The 23,928-nt window shown below is 54.9% G+C and overlaps 2 protein-coding genes across 3 annotated transcripts; one reads left to right on the forward strand and one right to left on the reverse strand.

Moving 5' to 3' along the window:
* Positions 1 to 12,034: 12,034 nt before the first annotated feature.
* On the reverse strand, positions 12,035 to 20,302 carry TRAPPC6A (trafficking protein particle complex subunit 6A). 2 transcript variants are annotated; one of them, XM_075016334.1, is made up of 6 exons: positions 20,124 to 20,302; positions 19,296 to 19,363; positions 17,668 to 17,758; positions 15,801 to 15,884; positions 13,446 to 13,539; positions 12,035 to 12,175 (listed from the first exon to the last, which is right to left on the reverse strand). In XM_075016334.1, exons 1-6 carry the CDS (start codon positions 20,181 to 20,183, stop codon positions 12,144 to 12,146), a joined length of 429 nt encoding a protein of 142 aa, XP_074872435.1. In that variant the 5' UTR covers positions 20,184 to 20,302; the 3' UTR covers positions 12,035 to 12,143. The 2 variants fall into 2 exon arrangements, with proteins under 2 accessions (XP_074872435.1, XP_074872434.1); XM_075016333.1 differs by having other exon boundaries at positions 17,641 to 17,758; positions 20,124 to 20,296.
* On the forward strand, positions 20,175 to 23,757 carry BLOC1S3 (biogenesis of lysosomal organelles complex 1 subunit 3). The gene is made up of 2 exons (XM_075016332.1): positions 20,175 to 20,311; positions 21,064 to 23,757. Exon 2 carries the CDS (start codon positions 21,081 to 21,083, stop codon positions 21,648 to 21,650), a length of 570 nt encoding a protein of 189 aa, XP_074872433.1. The 5' UTR covers positions 20,175 to 20,311; positions 21,064 to 21,080; the 3' UTR covers positions 21,651 to 23,757.
* The last annotated feature ends 171 nt before the right edge of the window (positions 23,758 to 23,928 follow it).

Consider the following 23,928-nt stretch of genomic DNA (forward strand, 5'->3'; position numbering starts at 1 on the left):
GGCGCTATTCCCATCCGCTCATGGGGTTAGCGACTTCGACGTCTCGCCGCCTAACGTCGATTTCAACTTCGAAATAGCGCCCAACACGTGTAGACGTGACGGGCGCTATTTCGAAGTTACTGCCGCTACTTCGAAGTAGCGTGCACGTGTAGACGCAGCCATTGTTAGTCTTTAAGGTCTCACCAGCCTCCTTGTTGGTTTTACTGACACAGACCAGCATGGTTAACACTCTGGAAGTGAGAAAGCAGTCCTGTAGCACCCTAAAGACTAACAATATTCATTATTAGGTGATGAGCTTTCATGGGAAGGACCCACTTCTTCAGCTTACTCTCAGTAATTCTCCAGATCTGAAGAAGTGGGTCCGTCCCATGAGAGCTCATCACCTCATAAATAATATTGTTAGTCTTAAGGTGCCAAGGGACTGTTCTTTGTTTTGTGAAGATACAGACTAACACGGTTACCTCTCTGGGACTGGTCTCTGAAACTGCCGAGTCTGGAGATTTCAGCCACCAGCTCTCGCAACCTACAGAAGCTCCGAATTCTCACTCTGGCAGATGGAGGGAGGGCTCCTCTCTTTCTACATTTCTGATACCGTAAATTAGAGCAGCGGTTCTCAGCCTGAACACTGCAGCCCTTTCGGGAGCTGGGTTTATCTTGCATTGCCCCCAGTTTCACCTAAAAACTATTTGCTTACAAAATCAGACACAGCAATACAAAAGGAGACTGGTAAAAATTGATTCGGGATGATTTTTTTTTTGTCTTTTATTGTATGTTTACTTGACAAAATGGTTTTAATATAAGTTTATACAAGTTGATCCTCTAGTTTGACACTCTTGTCCAGCAATATCCACGATCTGGCGTGATAACTATCCAGACGATCGCTTATCATGGGTATGACTAAGTTTTGCGCCATCTCAAAGTTTGTTTCCAGCCACCCATCCTGGTTCTCAGACTTCTGTACTGTTATTTCACTCTCATTGGCTTCTAAATGTCTTCTAGGAGCCCAATAAGCAGTGGGAGTGTCGGTAATGCCGTTAGACAATATTGACCTCCTGTTGTCCAGCAAATTCTCTTGTTTGGCTCCGGTCAGGTCCCCAGGGTGCCAGACTCGAGGTTCAACCCGTACATTAACATTCCACACTCAGTAACACAGGAGATGGCTTTGTTCTATTCAGCGTTGATAGAAGTATTCTGTCCTGTTAGAAGCTCGCTTTTGAAGTTATTGTACTGCTCCGTGTGTGAATGAGGCCAGGGTGGGATGTGGACAGATAGAAGATGCCAGTAAGTTATAAAAGAGGGAGTGAAGAAACCAGATACCAGCCTCACCAGGCTGGACAGAGAGTATAAACTGGCGACCCCAAGGACAAAAGGTATCTGCACTACATCAAGACCAAGCCACATGATAAGGAGATGGAGGATAGATATGAAAACACAACACTCCTGATGGAGGACTTTGAAAACCGCCAGCGTGTGATGAATGGTCCAAGCCTGACGCAGCAGGGCCCATAGGCTCACATGAGGATATGGCAGTATGAAAAATCAGCAGAAGTCCCGGGGCTTTGGGTTATTCTGTAACAACAGAGCTTCGATTGCGTCCAGCTGAGCCTCAGCTCACCTACAAGGCCGGCCCTTCAGCTGACTCAAGCACACATAAGAACTGGTAATGAGATCGCCAGTTGCAGAACCTTTTGGGGCGGGGTGTGCAGATGTTGGCATGTGCTGGTTTCTGATATGTATTTTATACTTTTAATAAACTCAGCTTATTGCCTTGTCCCTGGGAACGTGGGCTTTTATAAGCATAACAACAGCACAGGGTTACTGCAAAGACGCTAACACCCACAGCTCTCCCAGAGGATTATCAAATGCATCGAGTGGAATGTAAATAGAGGCCTTACCTTCCCGGGTGATGGCTGAGCCTGTTTTTCACTTATGAGCCTTGTTTGAAAGCTGAGCCTCAAGCAACATGGCTGCATTAGGTAACTGCATTTGAGGGGGCTGCTGGGGCTTGGGGCAGTCGCCCTGTTTGCATCCCCTGCCCCATGCCAGCCCTGCTCTTGTGAACTCCCTAAACCCAGCCAGCGACCCCCTGTTGGGTGTTGTGACCCACAGGTTGAGAAACACTGACCTCAGTGATTTGAGCACCCGCTCCCAGGGGGCATGAATCTCTGGTTGAGAACCACTGACCGAGTTCCAGGGTTTGATTCAGCCCTATCGTCCCATTAGTGTGGAGCGGGGCGGGGGGCGGGGGGGATGTTTAAAAGCCTGACCAAAGCACCTGGAGGTGAACGCTTTTCACCAAGCCATCCCGCTGCATCTGGCTGCTCATTTCCTCAGAGGAAACCTGGGCAGCCCTTTCCAAAGAGCAACCTGGGAGCTTCCATTTGTGACGTTGCCAGGCGCTGAACATCATGGAGTGAATAGAAACTCTGGACTTTAGGGCCTAATAGGACAATGTGACACCCCCCTACCCCGTCCCACACACACTCTCTGAGGCTCTGCCCCCGCCAGCTGCTGGAACGTGAGCTGGCAGCGCAGATGGGGCTGGTCAGACATTGCTCTGTCCCACTGGGAGTGGCACAGTCAGGTGCGCTGGAGCAGGAGTGGGGCCTGCCCATGCTGGGCTACCTCAGGACTCACTTACCAGTCAGGGCCCTCTGCATCAGCCAACCAAACTATCCTGCTTCCAGGCTGCAGGGCATCAGACCTGAACTGCCCAGCTCTGCACGCCTGTCACCCTACCCTGCCCTGCCCTGCCCTGCCTCAGGGACCCCCTGCAGCTTCCCTATCAGCCAGCAAGAGTCTGGAGCACTCATTTATATCACGCCCTCTGGGCCCTAATTGGCAGCTATGCCTCAGTGCTGGCTTCCCCGACTTGGCTGGTTTTAACCCTTTATCTTCATGAAGCAGGGTGACCTCCCCCCTACAGGGTGTCAGGTTGAGAACCACTGCACCAGACACACACACTGGCCGGCTCAGCCCTGTGCGGCCAGCCTGTCTCTTCCCCTCAGGGGCAGGCCCAGGCCACGCACCACATGGACCTCCAGCCCAGAGCTCCCTGACTCCCCATGCTCAGGGCTCCCCTGCCTGGAGACACCCTTCCAAACCCTATGCCTAGTGCCCCACACTAAGGCCACCCCCTCAGAATCATATGCCCAGTGCCCCCCTACCCACAGACCCACCACTGCCAAGCACCCACCCTCAGAACCCCACCACAACTGCCCAGCACCTCCCACAAACCCTTCTCTGCCCAGAGCCCCCCAACAAACTCCCTCAGACCCACTCTCCGACGCTCTGCCCCCCCACAGCTGCTGGAACACGAGCCAGCAGTGCAGCTGGGGCTGGTCGGGCGTTGCTCAGTCCCATGGGGAGTGGCAAGGTCAGGTACGCAGGAGCAGGAGTGGGGCCTGCCCACGCTGGGCTACCTCAGGACGCACTTGCCTGGCTGGGCCCACTGCCTTGGATAGCTCAGGTTTTCCAGACATGGGGGCTGCTTTGCCTTCCCTGCTGGCCAGAGTATTCCAGCAGGTCTGTGTGGGGCCGTCTGTCCCTTCACGTCCCCACCCTCTGCCACACCTGACCAAGAAGCTTTGAATTTCTTTTTGCACACCAGGCTGCAGCCATGTGCTAACTGGGCCATGTGTAGCCTGGGGATTAAGAACTACTGCCCCAAACCCATCACCAATAAGACAGTCACAATGGAAACAGAAGGCTGCTCCTCGCACGGCAGATGCCAACAAACCTTCCAGCCAACAGAAACTAGCCCCCCCGAATCCTCAGTTATCCCCTCGGGCAGTGGGGCCCAATCTGGGATCCGCGAGGGTATTGCAAGGACGCCGTGGAAAAAGAATAAACGATCAATAAAAACGATCACAGAAAATATGTGTTAAACCCACTGCAAAGTTACAATCCGTTACTTTTAAATGAAATATCTTCCAATCACCTTACGAATCGCTGTCTGAAAATCGGTGAGGTGGTTTCCTTGTTCCTTCGATGAAGTCTTCACACCAGCTAGAATTGGCTTTGGGGGGGACTGATTAAGGGTCCGCAGACAGTATGGGGGGGCAATCAGAGGTCCCTGAACAATTTGGGGGGGGTCGACTGGTTGTCCACAAATGATTTGGGAGGTGATTGGGGGGGGGTGTCCACGAACGGTTTGGGGGCGATTGGGGGTGTGTGTCCACGAACGGTTTGGGGGCGATTGGGAGTCCGCACTAGTGAAAAGGGTGGGAACCACTGTCCTAGGGGAAACCAGCACAGACGTACAAAGAAACGGCCGGCGCGCGTGGGCAAGCAGCAAAGGTGCCCTGCTAGAGGCCCGTCGGTGTAGCACAGACGATTCCGCTGTGGGGACGGGGCAGCAGAGCGTCCCCCCGAGCGATCCACCTCCCTGTGAGGCCCTAAAAGCGTTGTGCGATGGTACCATGGAAGCGAGAGGTCTTTGGCAGCTCACAGGGCTGGCGGGCAGGGGAGTTTGCTCAGACAATAGGTGGAAGGGCGTGAGGCAGCAACTGGGAAACAAGCACTCAGCGCACGGGAGGGGGGAGGAAGTGACCGGGTGACGTGCAGGAGTGGCAAAGCAACACAACAGTGTGTGTGTGTGTGGTGGTGGTGGGGGGCGCTTAGAACACAGGCTGTGAAAGCTGCTCTGATCGACAGCCCTGGGTGGCACGTGGAGCACTGGTGCCAAGATCCCCCCGCTGCAGTGACTGGCTCCCAGTCTCCCAGTCTCCCTCCCGCAGCAGGATGCATGACCCTGACCTCCTCAGTGTTGGAGCACAGGGGGAACAAGCCCAACAGCCAGCACAGGCCCTGGATCAAGGTGGGAGGGTGGCCCAGATCCGCACCCTGGAAGGGGCGGAGCCAAGAGCAGAAGGGGCAGGACCAAGAGCAGAAGGGGCGGGGCCTAGGGCAACCAGGCTTTAGCGCTGCTCAGATCATGGTCCTGTCCCCCGCCCGGCTGTGGAGAATGTTGGAGCAACTCTGCTATGGCAGATCAAAGGGCTCCCGAGCCAGGCCCTGGGGCAAGTGCACCCTTTACCTCTGCTGTAGGCAGGCCTGATGCGGAGCAGGGAACAGGCGGTGCAGCCCCAGCCCCAGAGCACTGGGAGGGCAGGCAGGGCGGCCCAAGCCTGGGCGACAGGAGGTAGCCACAACAAATGGACTCAGGAGGGGTAGCCAGTGACTAGCAAAGTGGAGAGGAGGAAACCATAACGGAGTTACTACAGGTGGTCCTTTCACAGGTGTTCAGCTGGTGGGTTTTGCTGAAATTCTCCTGCTGTGACTGACCCCCATGTTTGGGGCTAGAGGAAGGAATTTTCAAAGGGTCAGGTTTGCAAAGACATAGGGAGGTTGAGTGAGCAAGACTGACTTCCTTTGCAGACCAGGTGTAAATGGTGGATTCTCCAAACCTTGATGGTGTTTAAAACAGGATTTAAGAACGTCAGTAATTCAGTAAGAGCCTGGGGGCCTCTTACGGGAGCAAACAGAGGAGGTTCTGCGGCCTGCACCGCGCAGGAGAGCACATCAGAGGATCATGATGGTACCACCTTCCCGTAAAGTCTGAGTCAGTGAGACCTGCCTTCTGGTTTGCTCTTGAACGCTAGACCCCAGGTCTGACCCATGTCTCTGAAGCCTGGTCTCTGACTGTCATTGCTTTGGTTGCTAGGCATAACTGCCCAATCTAGGAGTCTTAAATGACATTGTTTGCGGGGATGGCATTGTACTGCCAACAGGAAAACTCCATCTGTGCATGTTGGCTGCATCTAAGCTGGGGGCTGGGCTGGCACAGCCATGTCAACATAGGTTCTGGAGTGTAGATGCACCCTTGACTTTAATGTAAAAAGCGTTTCAAGTCCTCAGGTTTGCAGAGAAAAGGCTGAAACCATCACCCGAGTGTGTCCTCAAGGCTCACAAAGCAAAGACCCATAACGCCGCTGACGAATTGTGTATTTCTCCTTTAATCTCTTTATTTTAAGCCAGTCTCATGATTTTATTTTATTTGGCTTCTGGTGTTCGCTGTGCTGCCAGGATGAAGAATTCTGCATTGAGATAGCCTCTCTCTAGATGCCTAAGTTTCCTTTTTTTGCTATTCCAGGAAAATGAGGAAGCAGCAGGCAGCAGGAGACTACAGACTTAGTAGAAGGTGGTATAAATTCTGGCTGACAACAGTGGTATATTTTTGTTCCTAGGTAAGTATCAGGTTTTTTTGTACAAACAAGTAGATGGTCACTTAATGCAAGGGATGCTGATGTTTGACAGACATGCCATGTGTCTGGGTTTTCCTGGCCGTGGCCTCCTTCTTGGTCCTCCAATCTCCATCCAGACAGATATCTGAAATATGAAAAACTTCCCAGAGAATCTTCAACCACTTCCATGGGAGTTGTGGGAAAGGGTCTGCCAAGGACGATTGGCCGTGTTGGACCTCAAGGTCATAGAGCAATTCCCTAGTGCAATGTTTCTCATGCTGGGGGGTCCCAGCCCAAAAAGGGGGTAGCAAAAGTGAGTGTAGGAGGGTTGTTTATAGGGTCACCATCCGTTTGGGTTTTCCCAGCCATGACCTCTTCTTTAGTCCTTGGATCTCTGTCTAGGTGGACTTTGGAAATATGAAAAAACATGTCCCCTTGACTTTTCCAAGCCTTCAGAGCTGGGTGGCTAGAGTGGCAGCTGCTCTCAGCAGCCCAGCCTGGAAAGCATGGCCACTGCCAGCAGCGGCTCAGAAGGAAGAGTGGCAACACCATAACTTGCTACACTTCCTTCTGTGCTGCTGCTGGTGGCATTGACCTCAAAGCTGGACATCTACTCTCTCTGTCCTCCCAGATTGGAAAGGGGTGATGTCACCAGCAGTGGCATGGAAGGAAGAGAGGCAATACCATGCCACACCATCTTTCATTCTCTGCTACTGCTGGCATCCGAGCTGGGCAGCTCACCAGGGACCATTGCTCTGCAGCCCTCCAGCTCAGAAAGCAGCAGCAACCACCTCCCCGCCAGCAGCAGCACAGAAGAAAAGGTGGCAATAACATACCATGCCACCCTTCCCTCTGCGCTGTGGCTGGCAGTGGCGTTGACTTCTGAGCTGGGTGTCCTACCAGCAGCAGCCACTCTGGCTGCTCAGCATGCAAAGCAGTGCTGCAACCAGCAGTGGCACAGAAAGGAGGGTGGTGGTCGCAAACCTTCTGTGCAGCTGCTGGTGGCAGACTGCCTTGTGCACTTGGCACCTGCACTCTCTTGATGCCCAGCTTAGAAATTAGAGCCACCGCCAGCAGCAGCACGGGGGGGGCGGGTAGGGTGGCAATCCCATAACACGCCCCCCCTTCCTTCTGCACTGCTGCTGGCGGTTGAGCGGCCTATCCAGGTTGGGCACCTGCCCAGCTGCCACCACTCCCTGGCCACTGTAATATACAATTCTAGTTTAGTTATACAATTCTAGTTTAGTTATACACGTTAAAACGCCCTTACCTGGCACTCTCTCCGCCAGCAACATCCTTCATCCAGCAAGACAATGGATGCTGTGGGACCAGAGGGCAGCCCTGGGACACCAGCAGAAGTAACCCTGGCAGCCCGGTAGAAGGAAGCCAGCAGAGGTGCAGAGTCCTTCCGGCAGCCTCAGCCATGGGAACTCTTCCCGAGGGCAGGAGGATCACACAGCCACGTGGCTGGCAGCCCATTGGGGCGCCCAGCCTCACCAGCATCCCCAGCCACAGGAACCGCTGCCAGGAACAGGGGGACCCCGGCACCCCGTGTCTGTGAGCTGGCTGGGGCATGGAGCCCTGCTGGCAACCCCAGCTGCGGGAATCCCTGTTGGGAGCAAGGGGAACCCAGCAGCCTCAAGGCTGGGAACCAGCTGGGGCACAGAGCCCCGGCAACAGCCCCAGCCACAGGGATCCCAGGAGCCCCACGGCAGGAAGCCGGCAGGGCACAGAGCCCCTGCAGCTGTGGGGACTCCTGCCACACAGGGGGAGCCCAGCCACTTTGCAGGGAGCCATGCAGGAGTGGGGGCACCCTCCAAGCAGCCGATCTGACCTCCCCTTGTCCGGCAAATCCGCTCGTCCAGAACCACTCTGGTCCCAATGATGCTGGATGAGGGAGGTACAATCTTTAGGACGCTGTCGTAAATTTAGTACAATGTTGTAATAGTTTACCTGTATCGGATGCTGAACTCAGACTTACAATAAATATTGTGAAAGAGTACGATGAGCATTTGTTAAAACTAACCTGATGTTCTCTCTGAACGCGGATATTGCCTCTATGCTAATGAAAGCCCCCGGTTTTGTGAATGAGGAGTCTGTGTGGTAAGAGCAAGACCATCACCAGATGTTCTAGGGAGGGACCAAGGCAGACACTGGGATGAGCTAGAGAACATGAGCTGTGAGAGAAGACTGAAAGAACTGGGTTTATTTAGTATAGAAAAGAGAAGATATGGGGGGGAACATGACAGCGGTTTTCAAGTACCTAACACAGGGATACAAGGAGGAGGGAGAAAAACTGTTCTCCTTGGCCTCTGAGGATAGGACAAGGAGAAATGGGCTTAAACTGCAGCAAGGGAGGTGTACGTTGGACATTAGGGAAAAATTCCTAACTGTCCGGGTGGTTAAACACTGGAATAAATTCCCTTGGGAGGCTGTGGAATGTCCATTAGTGGAGATATTTAGGAGCAGGTTAGACAGACACCTATCAGAACCAGGGACTGGACTCAATGACCTTTTGAGGTCCCTTCCAGTTCGAGTGTTCTATGATTTTCCTTGAGCTCAGCAGCACAGAAGAGCTTGTTCGTGTCCCCAGCACTGCCCTGGTGTGGCTATTAAACCTCCCCCTCCGCCCTTCTTCTGAACCCCCCAAGTCTCACACAGAAGTGCCCCATCCAAGCCATGGCTCTCAAGGGCTCAGCTCTCTGTGCCACATGGAGACGCATGTACCCCATCAGGCTCTGAAACCCCACGTTTTCTTGAAGGCAGGCGGGTGATGCCACATGGCCACGAATGGCAGAAGGAAAGAGGAAATACAGGTCCAGAGACAACGTGACTGCACTGTCTGCTGGAGAAATGTCCCTTTCCTGCTCTGTCGGGGGAAAGTCACCCATTAGGCCTAGACAGCTGCGAACTGGGTCGCTGCCTTATGGCAGTTAGAGCAGAGCAGGCCGGGGCCACGGCACTCTGCTTCTCGCCAGGGAGCGTGGGGGCAGGCCTCGCTCCGGCTGCTGGTGCCAGGCCCCCAAGAATCCCATGGGTCATCACTTGGGGGAGGGAGTGGAATAGGGGAGGGTGGAGGCAGAGCAGGTATGGGAAGAGGTGGGGGTGGGGGTTGGAACTGGGACAGGGTTGGTAGGAAGGCATAGAGTGAGGATGCAGTAGGGTGAGAAGAGATTAGGGTGGAGCTGCCCAGGGCTGCACAGCTCCCTTAGGGACAGCCCTGAGGATCGGACTCCTAAGGTCATGACAGACCTATATATAAATCCGTGAGAATGATCACCCTTGAAATGAGAGCGCCATCACTGCAGCCAATGACTGTCTATATCCCATCTCATGAGAGTCACACAAAACAAGCAGCCCCTTAAAGACTAACACTTTATGAGGCAATGAGCTTTCGTGGGTAAGACCCATTTCCTCAAACACGGAGCAGAAAATCCTAACTGTGTCGGCTCTGTAGCTAGAAAAGCATTTGCTAAGAAACTGGAAAGGCCCCCTGGCAGGAGGGAAAGAGAACTGAGCATGAAATACGAGTTTATCTCAAGCGGTGGTGTCTCTTGGCCAACGAAAGGCAGCCTACAGACATCCCATAGGCCCCTGTGGGACAGCAGGGGACGAGGCTTGGCGAATGGCTGCCCCCACACCCATGAAGAGAAGACCCACCCAAAGGCTTGTCCCATGAGCTTGAGTGCAGAGGAAAGGGAATAAAAACCCCTAGGAAGAGGAATTGTTCTCTCTGTGCCATTTGAACTCTGAGGAGGAATAACTTCTAACCCCACGCAAGAGATGCGCAGCTGTTGAGTTTGGGTTAGCCTTAAAGGACAGACACAGCCTGCGTATTAATATTTTAGCACATAAGACAGTGGCTCACTTTCGTATGTTCCTTTCCAGTATCCACCTTGTAAATAACTCTAATTCGTTTCCTTGAGACTTTCACCCGGCGGGCTGATCATCCAACTTCACCCCCCCCGACCTGTCCTCTGGGGCGCCCCGCCTCTCTGCCCTGCTGGGCCAGAAGCTCTGGTCTTCCCTAGCCAAGGTACAGGGTTAGGATAACAGCCCCCCCTCAGCAGAGTAACACAGATGGTGATAAAAGCTCAGGGAGGGGTCACTGATAGGGATTTGACAGCACCCAAGAGTCCAGCCTTCAAAAGAGACCAAAACCCCAAATAAATCCACCTTACTCTGTATAAAAGTTTTACACAGAGAAAGCTCATAAAGCTTCCTCACTTTATAAATGAGAGTGATCCACAACTGTTGCTCCCCCCACCACCCCAAATGTAATAATTATTGACACTGGATTTGAGGATAAATACAAGGGTTGTTATGAAGTGTAAAAAGGCGGATTTAAGTGACTGCAAGTGACAACAGACAGATCAAAGCAAGTTACTAATGTAAAATAAACAAAACACACTGGCTAGGCCTAATACACGAAGAGAGACTGCTACAGATCATATTTCTTAGGACACAGGCAGGGCAACACATGAGGGGACAGGGGTCACCTGCATCCCCCAGCACCTGCCCCTCCTCACTCACTGACTGCTGCAGCAGTGCTTTCGGGCTGTGCTGCTCTGGGGCAGGGGTGGGATCGCTCCCACACTCATCAGAAGAGACATGGCATTTGAGAAGGAAGAGGTGGGTGGAGGCAGGGCAAAGGCAAGGGGGCTTGGGGCAGAGGTGGGGTTGTTCCAGCCCTTCCCCAGGCTGGGGGGAAGGCACATGGCTGGTGCCTGCCCTGAAGACTCACTCCTTAGTCGCTTCTGCATACAGGTACCATCTGTGGGGACCTAGAGCTGACGGTGACCAGATTCCATGCCCCCTCCGTCCAGTAGCTTCAAGCAGCACGTACTCAGAGCCACAGCTCCCCTCAGGCAGCCTGTAGAGCCACTGTAGCCCACTTCAGCAGGCAGAGAGTTACAAGCAAGCCAGAGGAGGCTTGTGCAAGCCTGGCCAATTAGGGTGGGGGCCAGTCAGCCAATCAGGGACAGGCTGTGCCCTATAAAAGGCTGAGAGGCCACTCTTATTCCTGCTGTGGAGCAGGAAGGAGCTAGCTGCCAGGGAAGCTATAGGGTCTCTGAGATGGGGCAGGGCTGGGGGAAAGGCAGGCAGAGCTGTGGCACTCTGGCTTGACCCAACTTCCAGGTTGCGGGGCTGGAGACAAGGCCAGAGGGCACTAGGGCTGCAGAGAGGTGGGAGCAGCAGAAGGCAGCAGGTCTAAACCTCTTGCCAGTGACGAGTGGCCATTTAAGATGGCTGTTTGCCTCTGAGGGAAGGAGCTGGCAGTGGGTCCCTGAGGCAAGGCAGGGATTGGGGTTCCCTGGGAGGGGAGGACCCCAGAATGCAGGGGTGCTGTTGTGGAGCAGTGCTGTGAGGAAAGGGCACTGTGGGCCAAAAGGGACATGGGGCTGGAAGTAGTGAAGACAGATAAGTGAGGGCAAGAGACTGGCCAACAGGGGGTGCTCCAGGGCTGGAAGAGCTAATGCCCAAGGAGACCAGCAGGAGGTGCTGTGCCAGGGAGTCAACCCCACTTCAGAGCCTCCCCCATTACCACATAGGAAGAAATGGTTTCACCTGCCATGGGAGCTAACAGCCTCGCTCCTAGGGGGGTGAGGGTCCCGACTCCCCCAGAGACCTGTGAATCAGTCCCAAAGCTTCAGGGCATAGGCCCCCCCCCCCACTTTCTCCTCCTGCACCTGAGACAGACAGGGCAGCCAGCCAGATCCAGCACCTTCACTTCTGTAGCACCAGCACAAGGCTGCTGCGCCAGCCGCTGGCCTGACAGAAGCTGGAGGGTGGGAGCGGGGGTTACCAAGGAAGGTGGCACAGATAAATGAAACTCAGAACCACTTTATTTCAAACCTAGGACCTCCCGGTACCCAGAAAGCAGAAACCAACTCCACCAAAACAAGGCTGCAGACTGCTCCACCTCTCTTCCAGCCAGTCCCAGGCACTGGCCCCGGGTCAGGATTTCTGAATCACCACTTGAAATTTACCTGGGAGAAAGAGAGAGCACTGAGCACACAGCTCATGAAGGAGGGGGCACAGAAAAAGCGAGATCTCATGGCTGAGACACTGGGAATATCAGCCTGGGAAATCACTGTCCTGACTTCTTCCATGTGGCCCTACCACATAAGGAACCATAAGCCCAGATCTCTGGGCCTTGCTGTCCCTGGACATGTTCCCAGGTGATTCCTCACCAAGAGCTGTGAAGGAGGGGTCCCTTTCTGAAGTGACTATAAGGCAGGGGAAGGCTGGCCAGCCTAGCACACACTGCATTACACAAGCAACAGCAAAACACCTTCCTCCACGTGGCTCAGCCTCTAAGGCAGGGGTCAGCAACCCCCAGCACGGGCGCCAAGAGTGGCACGAGAGCCAATTTTCATCTGCACATGAGGCGGGAGCTCAGCCCCGCTCCTCCCGCTCCCGCCCGTGCAGCCAGGAGCATGCTCAAAGCCATGCAACCTGGGGATTAACAAAAGACCAGCTAATGCTGCAAACCCCCACCGACATGGTAAAGCTCTGCCTCCGAATTTATTTGCTAACGAAGCTGTTGTAAGTAGGACTGTTAGTGGCTTTACAAAGTATCACCGGCGCCCGGCCTGTACAGAGGGCTCAAAAGGTCAGATTTTGGCACTCTGCCTTGGAAAGGTTGCTGACCCCTGCTCTAGGGCCTTCAGCTTGCAGGGCCTGCTCCTTCCTGGAACCTCTCTCTTGAGGCCACCAGCCAGCAGTGCAAAGTCGCTTGCCTCTTTCAGCCTTGCGCTTGCCCTGCTGGCTGGGGAAGGCCTCGTAGTGGCACCCAACACTGTCCCACACCAGACAGCAGGGTTCCCTGTAAGCTGAGCGCTTGGGCAGCCATCCAGGAGAGATCCCAATGGCGCCCAGCTGACGAGCAGAGCACCCACAGCCGGCAGCGCCGGTTTCTACGGGTGGTGCAACATAATGTTCTGCACCTGAATAACAAAAATGAAGGACTCTTGCCGGTCGGAGGAGCCCAGGGGGCCAATGGTGGTGACAGCTTTGTGGGGAGGGTTTACACCTGAACCCAGAACTGTTCCACTCGGGGCCAGAGAACAGCCACCGATGCACTGTCACATCCCAGCAACACCCAGCACATCACGCTGTGCCCCACGGCTCCCCAGGGTGCCCCGTTCTTCCCTAGAGCAGGGCTGGGGCAGGGGTACAGCCAGTATAGTCTGAGGTTCCCTGTCTGCCAGCAGATGATCTCAGCTGCCCCTCCCCATGCAGAGGCAGGCTACTCACTGCACGGCATCACGGGCACCTCGGCGGTCACAGTGCTGTCAAAGCCCAGGTTGGAGAGAGCTCCTTTCACAAGGCCACATGTAAAGGCGAGAAACTACACAGAAGGCAGAGAGCTGGTCAGTTCTGCCGGGGAGGCTTTCTGGAGCCGCGACATGCGCCCTAGGCAGAGGGGAATTGAGCCAGGACTGGCTAGCTCGAGTGGGCATGACAGGACGGACTGCTCCAGCAGGTAACCCACAGGAATGGTCCGCACGGTCCTGGATTTGTCCAGTGAAATCCTGGCCTGCCTGATTCAGAGGGCCTCCGCTATGGACTTCAGTGGGCCCAGGATTTCACCCCTACGAATGTCAGGTAAGATCACTGGGTCGGATCTCTTACGTCACACAGGCTGGAGAGTCTCTCCTGCCGATTCCTGCACCGAGCGTGTAACTTCGGGCTAGGAACAGCCTCTCCTTGGAAGAGGTCCCGTTTTAATTTAAAAACTCCACATGGTGGAGAATCCAGAACCACCCGTGTTCCCTGTAAACTGGGTGCTTGGGCGGCCACCCAGGAGAGATTCAAATGCCGCCCAGCTGATTCACAGAGGGCAGCTTGTGTTTCTATGGTGGTGCACATCAAAACATGCCTGGATGCACATAACAAAATTTATTCCACCCAAGAAAGTCAAAAATTAGCGAGAAGCTTGCACACCACACTCAGGTGAACTGTCCCAGGGATAAATTACCCTCACTGTTAAAAATGTGCACCTTGTCCTTAGTCTGAGTTTATCTAATTTCACCCTCCAGTCAGTGGGACTTGCGCTAGCTAGATGAAAGAGCCAGAAATCTCTTCCACATGTCAGTCATAACCTTAGCTGTCTTGTGGACAAATTAAAGAGACTAAACTCTCCAATTTCCCGCCAATCATTTGCATAATTCTTCCCTACACTTTCTCCAATTTTCAAAATCCCTTTTAAAATCGGGAGCCCAGAATTGAATGCAGCATCTTTGGCTGGTCTCACCAAAATCCTATGGGGGAAAATCACTTCCAGCTCCGACTTGTTACTCCTGTTAGCCATAGTCGGTGGCTATCACAGGCTGCAGAAGGCTGAACCTCCCCACCCAGTTCGGCGTGGCCCTGTCCTTGCTCTGCTCCCAGGACTCGTGCCTGCCTGCTTGCAGTTTCTGCTCTTCCCCCATGGCTTGGGCTGGGCCTGGCCAGCCTGTGGTTGAAACTCAAGGATGCTGGAGCCAGTGCTCTTACAGCCTGATGCTCCAGGGCTGGGGCCACCTGCCGAACACCCTGGGGTTGGGGCTGCCCACCTGGCACTCTGGGATTGGGATGCTCAGGCAGCCTGGGGTTGGGGTGGGGGTGGTGATCATGGTGGGGGTGCTCTGGGCTGGGGCGGGGAGGGACATTGACTCAGGCAGAAGAGGGAGGGCAGGGGGTGGTCTAACCTCCCCCAGCGGAAGGTTCACACACCTCCCTTGCCATTAACGCATCCACGGAGCCCACTGGCTCTTATCTGGGCTTTCAAGACTTACACCACCATCAAGTTCAAAGCACACCAATGACAGACCTCACCAGAGGATCCCTGAGCACAGCCCAGGTTCTGCTCCAAGCAACACCAGACCATGTTCGCTCCTTCACAACATGCTGAGCCTCCCCCTCTCCCACAAGAAGGTAGAAAGGCCTGGCCCCGTCCCAAAGAGCTTACAATTAATATAAGTGCTCTGAGCTGGGGGGTGGGGAAGGCAGGCACGAGAGCAGAGTCAGCACCAACATCCCCAAGGCCTGTGCTCAGCCCCAGGGGAAAGCAGCCACAAGGCATCCCTGGTTGGACTAGATGACCTCTAGAGGGGCCGACATAATTGCTGGGTCCCCGGGCGAGGCGAAGGGAGCCCCTGGCTCCACATTCCAGGAATGAGCGGGGCCTCCATCGGAAGGGGCAGGGCCTTTTGTGGAAGGGGCGGGGCTGGAGCAGCGTACTGCTCACTGATCCAGTGGTGATTTAAATGGCCCAGGGCTCCAGCCACCACCACTGCCGCAGTAGCGGTGACAACCGCTGGGACTCCTGGGCTCTTCTGTATCCCTGGATGCCGGGGAAACTGCCCCATTGTGCACCCTAATCTCTGATTCTCTGGTTGGGATTCCACTTCCAGCTTGGCTTGCTAGGCAGCTGGCAGGGCCTGGCAGAAGGTGGCACACAGCACGTCCACGCCTGCTTTGGAGGAATTCCACTGCTCGGGTTTTCTTTCAGGGATCTGGATGTTGAGGAGAGAGGATGGAGTCCTAGGGAGGTCGCATGACGGCTCCTTTCCTGTGGCCCGCAACAAACGAGGAGATTAAAGCATCTGGAGAAGGGGCTGTGCTTACCTTGGGAGCCTCCTCCAGGTACTGCTTGCCATTGGACAGCTGGCTTAGGAGAAGGAACTGGTTGTCTTGCAGCACGTAGGTTCCCTGTGGGAAGGACAGAGCTCCGTGGCATTGGGAGTCAAACCAAGTCAAGATGGCTGGGCCTCAGGACCGCAAATACGACACCCGTTAGAAGAGACGCCAAGTGTCAGATTCCACGTACCAGGTGCCCCCCGCGCAGCACGAGACCCTCAGCAATCGGCCAAGCAATCCATCGCTGATGGGTGGGTGGTTCACCCCCTGCCCCCAAGTGTCCACAGGCTGCGCCACTTCCAATGAGTGCGAGGGCTTCCTAGCTTGTGCTGCCCCAGGGAGAGGCAGAAACATCCCCCGCCTGCTTACCAGAACCCACACAGGGCTTCCAGAGGATGAGGTGAGTGGGGGTGGAGCAGGGGGAGGCACAGATAAGGGCAGGAGGGGGAGGGGCATAGGCGGAGTGTGGGTGGGGCACGGTGCAGCAGGGGTGGAGCATGGATGGGGCAAGAACAGGGAGAGAATGGGGCAAGGGCACGTGGCCCCCACCCTGGAGCCTCCACACCCGTTGCCACTGCTGACTGCCATAGGCTGAAGAGATGCCGAGCCCGAGCACAGTGGGAAGACACTGCCTACCACCAAATGACCCCAGCGCTGCTCTGCAGCGGGGAGCACCCCGGCTGCCCCCTTGGCCAGCACCCTGTCTCAGGCAGCCGCCAACGGCACCCCAGAATCACAGGCAGGTCAGTTCCAAAGCAGCGACAGGCACAGGACTCTCAGAATGGTCTGGTCCAACTCTGGGTGCGCCTCACGGTCTTCGTTTGAATCTGTGAGTGCTCAGGAGATAGTGACCACATCTCTCCCAGCACAGCTCCACACAGTGGGGACAGGGTGGTGGAACTCTGGGGCTGGGCATTCTTAGGGAACGGTCCCCATATTCTCTTCTGCTGGGCATAAGGCTGTGTTTGTGCCACACCGCCCACAGCCACAATGATAGGCTCATAGTCCATGAGGGTCCTCAGGAGAAGAGACCTCAGAAGCTCATCAAGTCCAATTCTCTGCTCAAAGCAGGACCAACCTCAACTAAAACAACCCAGCTGGGGCTTTGTCAAGCCTTGCCTTAGAAACCTCTAAAGATGGAGAGTCCACCACCTCCATAGGCAGCCCGTTCCAGAGCTTCACCACTCTCTTGGTGAAAAAATTTTTCCTAATATGCAGCTTAGACCTTCCCCACTGCAACTGGAGCCCATTGCTCCTTGTCCTGTCGTCTGCCATCACTGAGAACAACCTGGCTTCGTCCTCTGCGGAAACCTCCTTCGGGCAGCTATCAAATTCTCCATCACTCCTCTCTTCCGCAAACTAAATAAGCCCAGTTCCCTCAGCCTCTACTCGTAAGTCATGTGTCTCAGCCCTCTAATCAGTTTAGTTGCCCTCCGCGAGACTCTCTCCAATTTGTTCATATCCTTTCTGTAACGAGGGCCCAAATCTGGATGCAATGCACCAGATGTGGGCTCCCCAGTTCTAAACAGAGAAGAATAATCGCTCCTCTCAGTCTGCTGGCAATACACCTACTGATGCATGCCAAAATGCTGTTAGCCTTCTTGGCAGCAAGGACACACCAATGATTGCTCAGGCCTCCTTCTAATCCCTGGCATTTGTTTCCACACTCCTCTTGAAAATGAGCCACGTAGGGAGAATTAAAGCTGCTTCTCCAACCCCTGGCTATAGTGCTGCAGGGACACTGAGATGTCTTGGCCTGTGTGTTAGCTAACAGTGTGAGAGAGCGTCCTGGCTGGCTGGGAGCAGAGGCAAGGAGCACAGCTCTGACCTGATGGTTGGTGCGTAGATTATCCACCTGCTTCTTGAAGACAGCAATCCACAGGTCCTTGCAGAGGAACTTCAGGACGTCCAGCTCACCCTTGAAAGATGGCGTCTCCTTGGTCAACCTTGAGCAGATGGGGGAGATGGCAAAGTCTGGTCATTGTCCCTTTGAAGTGGCCCACGGTCTCAGCCCAACCGCCGTGGGATGAGAGAAAACCCAGAGTTGAGTCACCTCTCCGAGCAACGCTGACAGGTTAACGGGCAGTCCACAGGGGGCCTGACTCTCTTACCCCCTCCACCATTTCCTGTCCGACTGGTGTCTTGCCCAACAAGGCAGAGCACTAGATGTATCTAAAGGAAGCTGGGTTTACCCCGGCCTGGGCTTGGAGCCCTGTCTGGGAAGGGAGCTGGGAGCCCCTTCAGCTTCTGGGAGAGACGCTGCAGCTACTCCTGCGTTGGGAAAGTGCTTATCACTTAACAGAGCGACATCAATGGCAGCAGAAAGGCTAAACGTTTTCCTCGTCACTTAGGAGCCTAAATATAATTTTCTATCCGGTGGAGGCTCTGAAATCGCATCTGTGCAGCCTTCCTGCTCTCCTCCATGGCTTTTACGACACGTCCTCCACGGAATCAGCCGCCCAGCCCTGCCCAGCATCCAAAACTCTTCCCTCCAGTTAAACCGACAGGCTCAGCGGCTCAGTCTGCTGCCGAGTGGGCAAGAAGAACCTCAGGAGGGAAAACAAGGCAGAGCCAGGGCCAACCCTAAGGGGCATGTAAGGCCTGGGCCAACACCCCCCAGTGCTCAGGTGTGGGGCGTACCACCACAAACCCTGCCCACATCTTGCCTTTGCTCCACCCACGCCCCCTTGCCCCTTCCCCCCGAAGCAATGCGAGCCCAGGGATTACAGAGCCTGGTGCAGGGCAGCAGCAGGGGTTGCTGCCACCCTGCACTCACTGAGCTGGCAGGAGCCAGAGCAGCCTGGTAGCCTGCCCCACTCCACCCCATTGCCCTCTTCCAGGCTGTTGCACCCCCCTCCTCCCCTGGGCAGAAAGTGAAGTGCCCTAGGGCTAGGATGCTCTGCTTCCTGCTGCTGCAGGGGAGCCAAGCGCAGCAGGATGGGAGGGCACCGAGGTGGAGCAGAGCTGGTTACAGGGCCACTCCAGATCCCACTCCCATGCGGGAGCAGGGTAACCTCTGCTGCCACTCCGCACCAGGCCCGCATGATCCACCGGGCCCCTTCTGTCAGGGCCTGGGATGGCTCTGGGCTGCGCCCTGCAAGCCACAGGTGTCGGCTTTACGTGGATGTGGATGCAAATTTTTATAGCGAGAACACTGCAAATCGGTGGCTCTCCGCAGTTCATTGCTGCAGCAGCAGGTCCAGCTAACCATTGTCCACACAGGGCTCTCCAGGCAGGCCAGGCCAAGGGAACCCAGAGCCGGTAGGGTCAACCTTTGAAATAAATCCAGCTTCAGGTCACCTGCTCACCCCGCTCTCCCCTCCCTGCCGCCCACAGGGCTCCATTTCAGACTGTTTCGCTCCTAGTTCATAGGGACCGCTCTGTGCTGGGAAATGCTTCTGCTGACCTGCCCACCATGTTAAGCCTCCTCCCTCCACTGCCAATTTCCACGAACCCCCTCGCAGCTCCGTATTCTCCACTCACCTCTCCGAGAGCCCTTGGCCCACGCGGAAGCCCACTCCCTCCAGGGCACTGAGGCCTTTCTCCCGTTCCTGTCAAACGCCACAGAGGAAAAGTCTCAGAATGGGGCCTGTCATGGGATCTTTTGCCGCAGCGCTGGGATCAGCCTTCCTTTCAGAAGGGGGGCAGCAGGTCTTGAGAGGTGGGAGCAGCAGGGCAAGATGCAATCCTGCCAAGCTGACTCTGAAGAGTGGGGTGTGATGGGGTGGGCCGGGGGGACACATCACTACACTCAGCAAAGTCACATTTGTAGCCCAGAGTCCTGTCCTCGGCACCCAGTCTCACCCCTGGCACAGAGTCTCACCCTCGGTACAGCAATTCGTCCTCCTCACGTGTAGCTTTGTCCCCCACTGCATCTGGCAGAGAGTCCAGACACCCCCCAGTGCACCTTCAGCCCTACCCCCAGCACGTAACTTTGCCTCCCAGTGCACCCAGCCCCTGGCATAGAGCTGAACCCCACTCCCAGTGTACCCAGGTCCTGGCATGTAGCCCCACTCACATTGCACCAGCCCCTGGCACAGAGCCCTGCCCCATGGGACATAACCCCACCCCATTGGACTCACCCCTTGCATATAGCCCCGCCCCCCACTGCACCCAGCCCTGGCACAGAACTGAGCCCCATTCCCCACTGTACCCCGGTCCTGGCATGTAGCCCCGCCCCTGGCTCAGAGCCCCGCCCCGCGGGACACAACCCCTCCCCCATTGGACCCACCCCTTGCATATAGCCCCGCCCTCTACTTGCCACGCCCGGCACAAAGCCCCGCCCCCGGTTCAATGCCCGGCTCCCCTCACCGCGCACAGCGCATGCGTCATCTCCATGTGCAGCGCCTGGAAGAGGGGAGAGTCCGCCATGGCCGGAGCCGCGACTTCCGGGTTCTGGGACCGCAGGGCCGATCATGTGACCTGCCCGCGGCTGGATCATGTGACCGGGAAGACGACCGAAGCTTCCCTGTTCTGCCTCCGCTGCAGCTGGGAGCTAAGTGGGTGGGGGGCGCTCGGAGGGGGGGGAGCGGAGCGGAGCGGAGCGGAGCGGGAAGAGCTCTGGAGGGAGGGGCAGGTCTGAGTGAGGGGGCTCTGGGGGCGGGGTGGGGGTGCTTAGGGGGAGGGGTGCACTGGGGGAGGGGGGGTGACTGGCGGTGGCCTGCGGGAGGGGAGCTGCTCTCAGGAGGAGTGTCGCCAGGATGCTCTGGGTGCGGAGGGGAGCTTAGGAGCACCCTGTGGCCATAGGGGTGCTCTAGGGGAGGGGTTGCTGGAGCAGGGGCTGTGTGGGGCAGGTTGGGGATTGTGCAAGGAGCAGGTGCTGTGAAGGAGAGGAGCTGGGGAGGAGGCTTTGTGGGGAGAGATGGGAGGGGTATCTATGGTAAGCAGGGGTGGGAGTCTCCCTGAAGAGTGACAAGCTTCTGGGACTTTGTCCATGGCCATATTCTGTCCTGTGTTGGTATCTATCGTGCCACCTCTCTAACTTGTTCTATTGCCACCCCACTTGGAGTCCTTCACCCCTCCCCACTCTCCTGACTGGGTGCCCACCTTCCAGTAGCTGTTGGGTGGGTTCTTACTGGCCTGTAGCACCTCAGTTAAAGAGCCAGCTAGCAGCTCTCCCCTGGAATTTCACAACCTCTTTCCAGCTTCTCCTGGGCTCCTGAGATGCGTTGATCTTCCACACTCCCAGACTTCCCTCCATTGTTGCGGTTTCCCCTCTGTTGCTATGATTGATTTGCCTTTGTTTCTGTAGGTGGCTGAAGCCCGAGGATGGCTGCATCCCAGTACAAAACAGTGGTTCAAGGGGAAGCATCTGAGAGTGATTCTGATGAAGAAGTTTATCTGTCGTCCGTTACCCAGCAATCCTGTCCCAGCCTCCATGGTGTGAAGGTCCTTGGGGAAGCATCTGAGACAGATGATGAAGATGAAGGCAGCCCAAGGGAACACATGGTCAAGTCTAAGCTGGATGACCTGGACCTGCCTCCTTTGATTGTTGTCAGGAAGGAGGAGCCACAGTCTCCTGTGGGAATAGAAGAGAAACCTGCCCTTCACATCCAGCATGAGGGCCGCTACAGCACCTTACTGCAGCAGAAGCTGGCTGAGAGCAACGCCCGCTTGTACTGCGATGTCACCTGCGCCATCAAGCAGGTCTATCAAACGGCCACCAAGGAACTGGGCACCCTCACGGCGCAGCTCAGCAACTCCCAGAGCGGCATCATCAGCGCCTCACACAACATCCGCCTCGTTCTGGATGACTTGCGTGCTGTGGCGGACAAGATGGATATCATCACCAGCTGCAACCTGCTGCCTGATATCCAGATGGAGCTGCCGCCGGTGTAACCTCTCTGTTCTTTTGGAATTGGGGAACCTGAGCTGCTCCCAGCGGTTGGCAGCTCAGAGTGCTGGGCTGGCTCGTTACTCACGGGCACTGGCTTGTCAAAATGCTGAGATGTGGGATAGCAAAGGCAGCTGGTTTATCCCTAAATGTTCTTAGTATTTTGGGGGCTTAGCTCAGCTAGTCCCAAGTGAATTAATGACCAAGATCTCATGGAGCCCAGCTCCCAGCATGCACAAAGATCTCATGCAACTGCTGCTTAATAGAAAGGCCGTTAACATATGGCTGGAGCTAATCCCAAGAAGTGCGTGCAGCGGATGTGCCGTAAGGCCCATGATTTAGGGTACTGCTTTCAGAGTAGTAGGTCCACCTCGTGTCTGAAGGTAAAGGGCAGTGTCGGTCCTGCTGGCTGTTTTCTGGGTTACAGGAGGCTGTAAAAATAATCTGATGTAAGTAAAAAGCTCTGAGCATGGCACCTGTGGGTTCTTTATTTCTGAAGGGTCTCCATGCCACATCTAATCACAAACTACTGAGGGGATTAAAGGTTATGTGAATATGTTCCCTGTCCAAACAGGAGAGTTGCCAAAAGGTCACTGCCAGTTACCCCTCCCCAGGACTGAATTTAAAGCAGGGCTTTTTCAGGGGATGGTTCCTCTGCCTGTTCCCTCGCGTGTAGTCAGTTGTGAAGCTAATAGACTCACTTGTAGTGAACATAGCGTTTGTAAATTGGAAAAATAGGTATAAATTTACCTGGTTCGTTGTTGCAAAAATTAATAAATCAGAAGTTCGTAAATTGAGGGAGAGGTGTACTTAAATTTACTAGGATTACAATCTTACTAGAGAGGTTGGCAACACAGCAGCACATACAACAAGTTAAACAAGGACCAAATGCATTAATGTTTCAAATCCACCACAGAATACACTCTTAGACATTGAGCTCAGACCCATTTTCAAAATCTGCTCGATACCGTGCTAGAGATGTTGAGTAAATGAGTAACCACTGAAAGCCAGCTCCCTTCCCTGCCAGCCCTTTGGAGCCAGGATGCAGCATTTAAACCCTCTCCCAGCTCCAAAAGGCTCTTGTGCACATCCTTCCTCCACAGCAGGGAGTGGGGGGCAGGCTCCCTGCCAGTGTGCTCGGGCAGGGAAGCACCATTTCAGCGCAAACAGGGTCCTGTGGGGTCAGCATTTCCCCTCACAGGGGCTCTGCAAAAAACCACAGCGAGGGGGAAAGGGATGACATTTCCCGGCATACTGGGACGGTTCTCACAGCACGCTAGTCGAAAACCACAGCTCTAGGGTGATAAATGTTTGGAGCCTCGCCTGCCCACGCATGTTCTAAGGACCAATGGCAGAATCCTCTTGATTGAGGGTGAAAACGAGAGAACTGAAAACCCTGACTTCTGCCAGGTGGAATGGCATAATTGCACAGACTCAGGGTAGGGGTGAGACAGGAGCTCCCCCAGGCTTGTGCCAGGGGCGCATCTCCCAACACGGGTGAGGCAGTGACTTGAAGGTGGGGTTAGACTTAGGGAACCTCTGCTTGCAGCACCAAATGAGCATGCATGGCCCAGGGTTTAGAGGAAATCAAGCAGCCAGGAGCCTCTGGCGCCTGACCCAAAACTTGTGCCTCCAACTCAAGCCAGCTATACCTCCACTGACACAAGGGTGTCCGCTGGGTATACACTTGGCCTATATTAGCAACAAGATCCAACCCCCTTCTAGTTATTGCAGTACGTGTCTCATTGGGGTTATGCAGGTAACAATTTAGGCCAATTTCCCTTTTGCATTTAATATTACACCCAAAAACTACATTAAAAGAATGTTCACTTGAGAAAGTGAAGCCCTGCAAAGTTAGGAAAGGTGATTAGGGTTGCGTCAGTCCCCTTGTGCACCTGTATTTTGATCCCCTCTTTAATTAGATGCTCAAAATAATGTTTCCCTACGGAACTGTCTAAATACATGCAGTTCTTAGCAGAAAGCCCTTACAGAGAAAACGTTAACACCTGAATGCCATTAAACGTTCCAGCCCAGGGCTCAGCAGCCTTTCCAAGGGGGAGGGTTAAAATTAGACCTTTTGACCTCGAGGTACAGTCCAAGTGCCGCTGATACTTTTTAAAGACACTCAGTCCTACTTACAACAGCTTCATTAATAAATAAATGAAGATGCAGAACTTTACCGTTGTGGTGGTCGGCAGCATTAGCTGGTCTTTTGTTAAGCCATAGGTGGCCTGGCTTTGAGCAAGCTCTTGCATGCAGGGGGGAGGAGGGGCAGGGCTGGGC

This window comes from Carettochelys insculpta, chromosome 22 (genome assembly GCF_033958435.1).
Source record: "Carettochelys insculpta isolate YL-2023 chromosome 22, ASM3395843v1, whole genome shotgun sequence".
NCBI lineage: Eukaryota > Metazoa > Chordata > Testudines > Carettochelyidae > Carettochelys > Carettochelys insculpta.

Coding starts and splice junctions, on each gene's coding strand:
- TRAPPC6A (XM_075016333.1), bottom strand. CDS start 20,183: ATGGCGGACTCTCCCCTCTTCCAGGCGCTGCACATGGAGATGACGCAT. Junction 19,364..20,123: donor TGACGCATGCGCTGTGCGCG/GTGAGGGGAGCC, acceptor GGCGTTTGACAG/GAACGGGAGAAAGGCCTCAG. Junction 13,540..15,800: donor ACCTGGAGGAGGCTCCCAAG/GTAAGCACAGCC, acceptor CCTTCTGTGTAG/TTTCTCGCCTTTACATGTGG.
- BLOC1S3 (XM_075016332.1), top strand. CDS start 21,081: ATGGCTGCATCCCAGTACAAAACAGTGGTTCAAGGGGAAGCATCTGAG.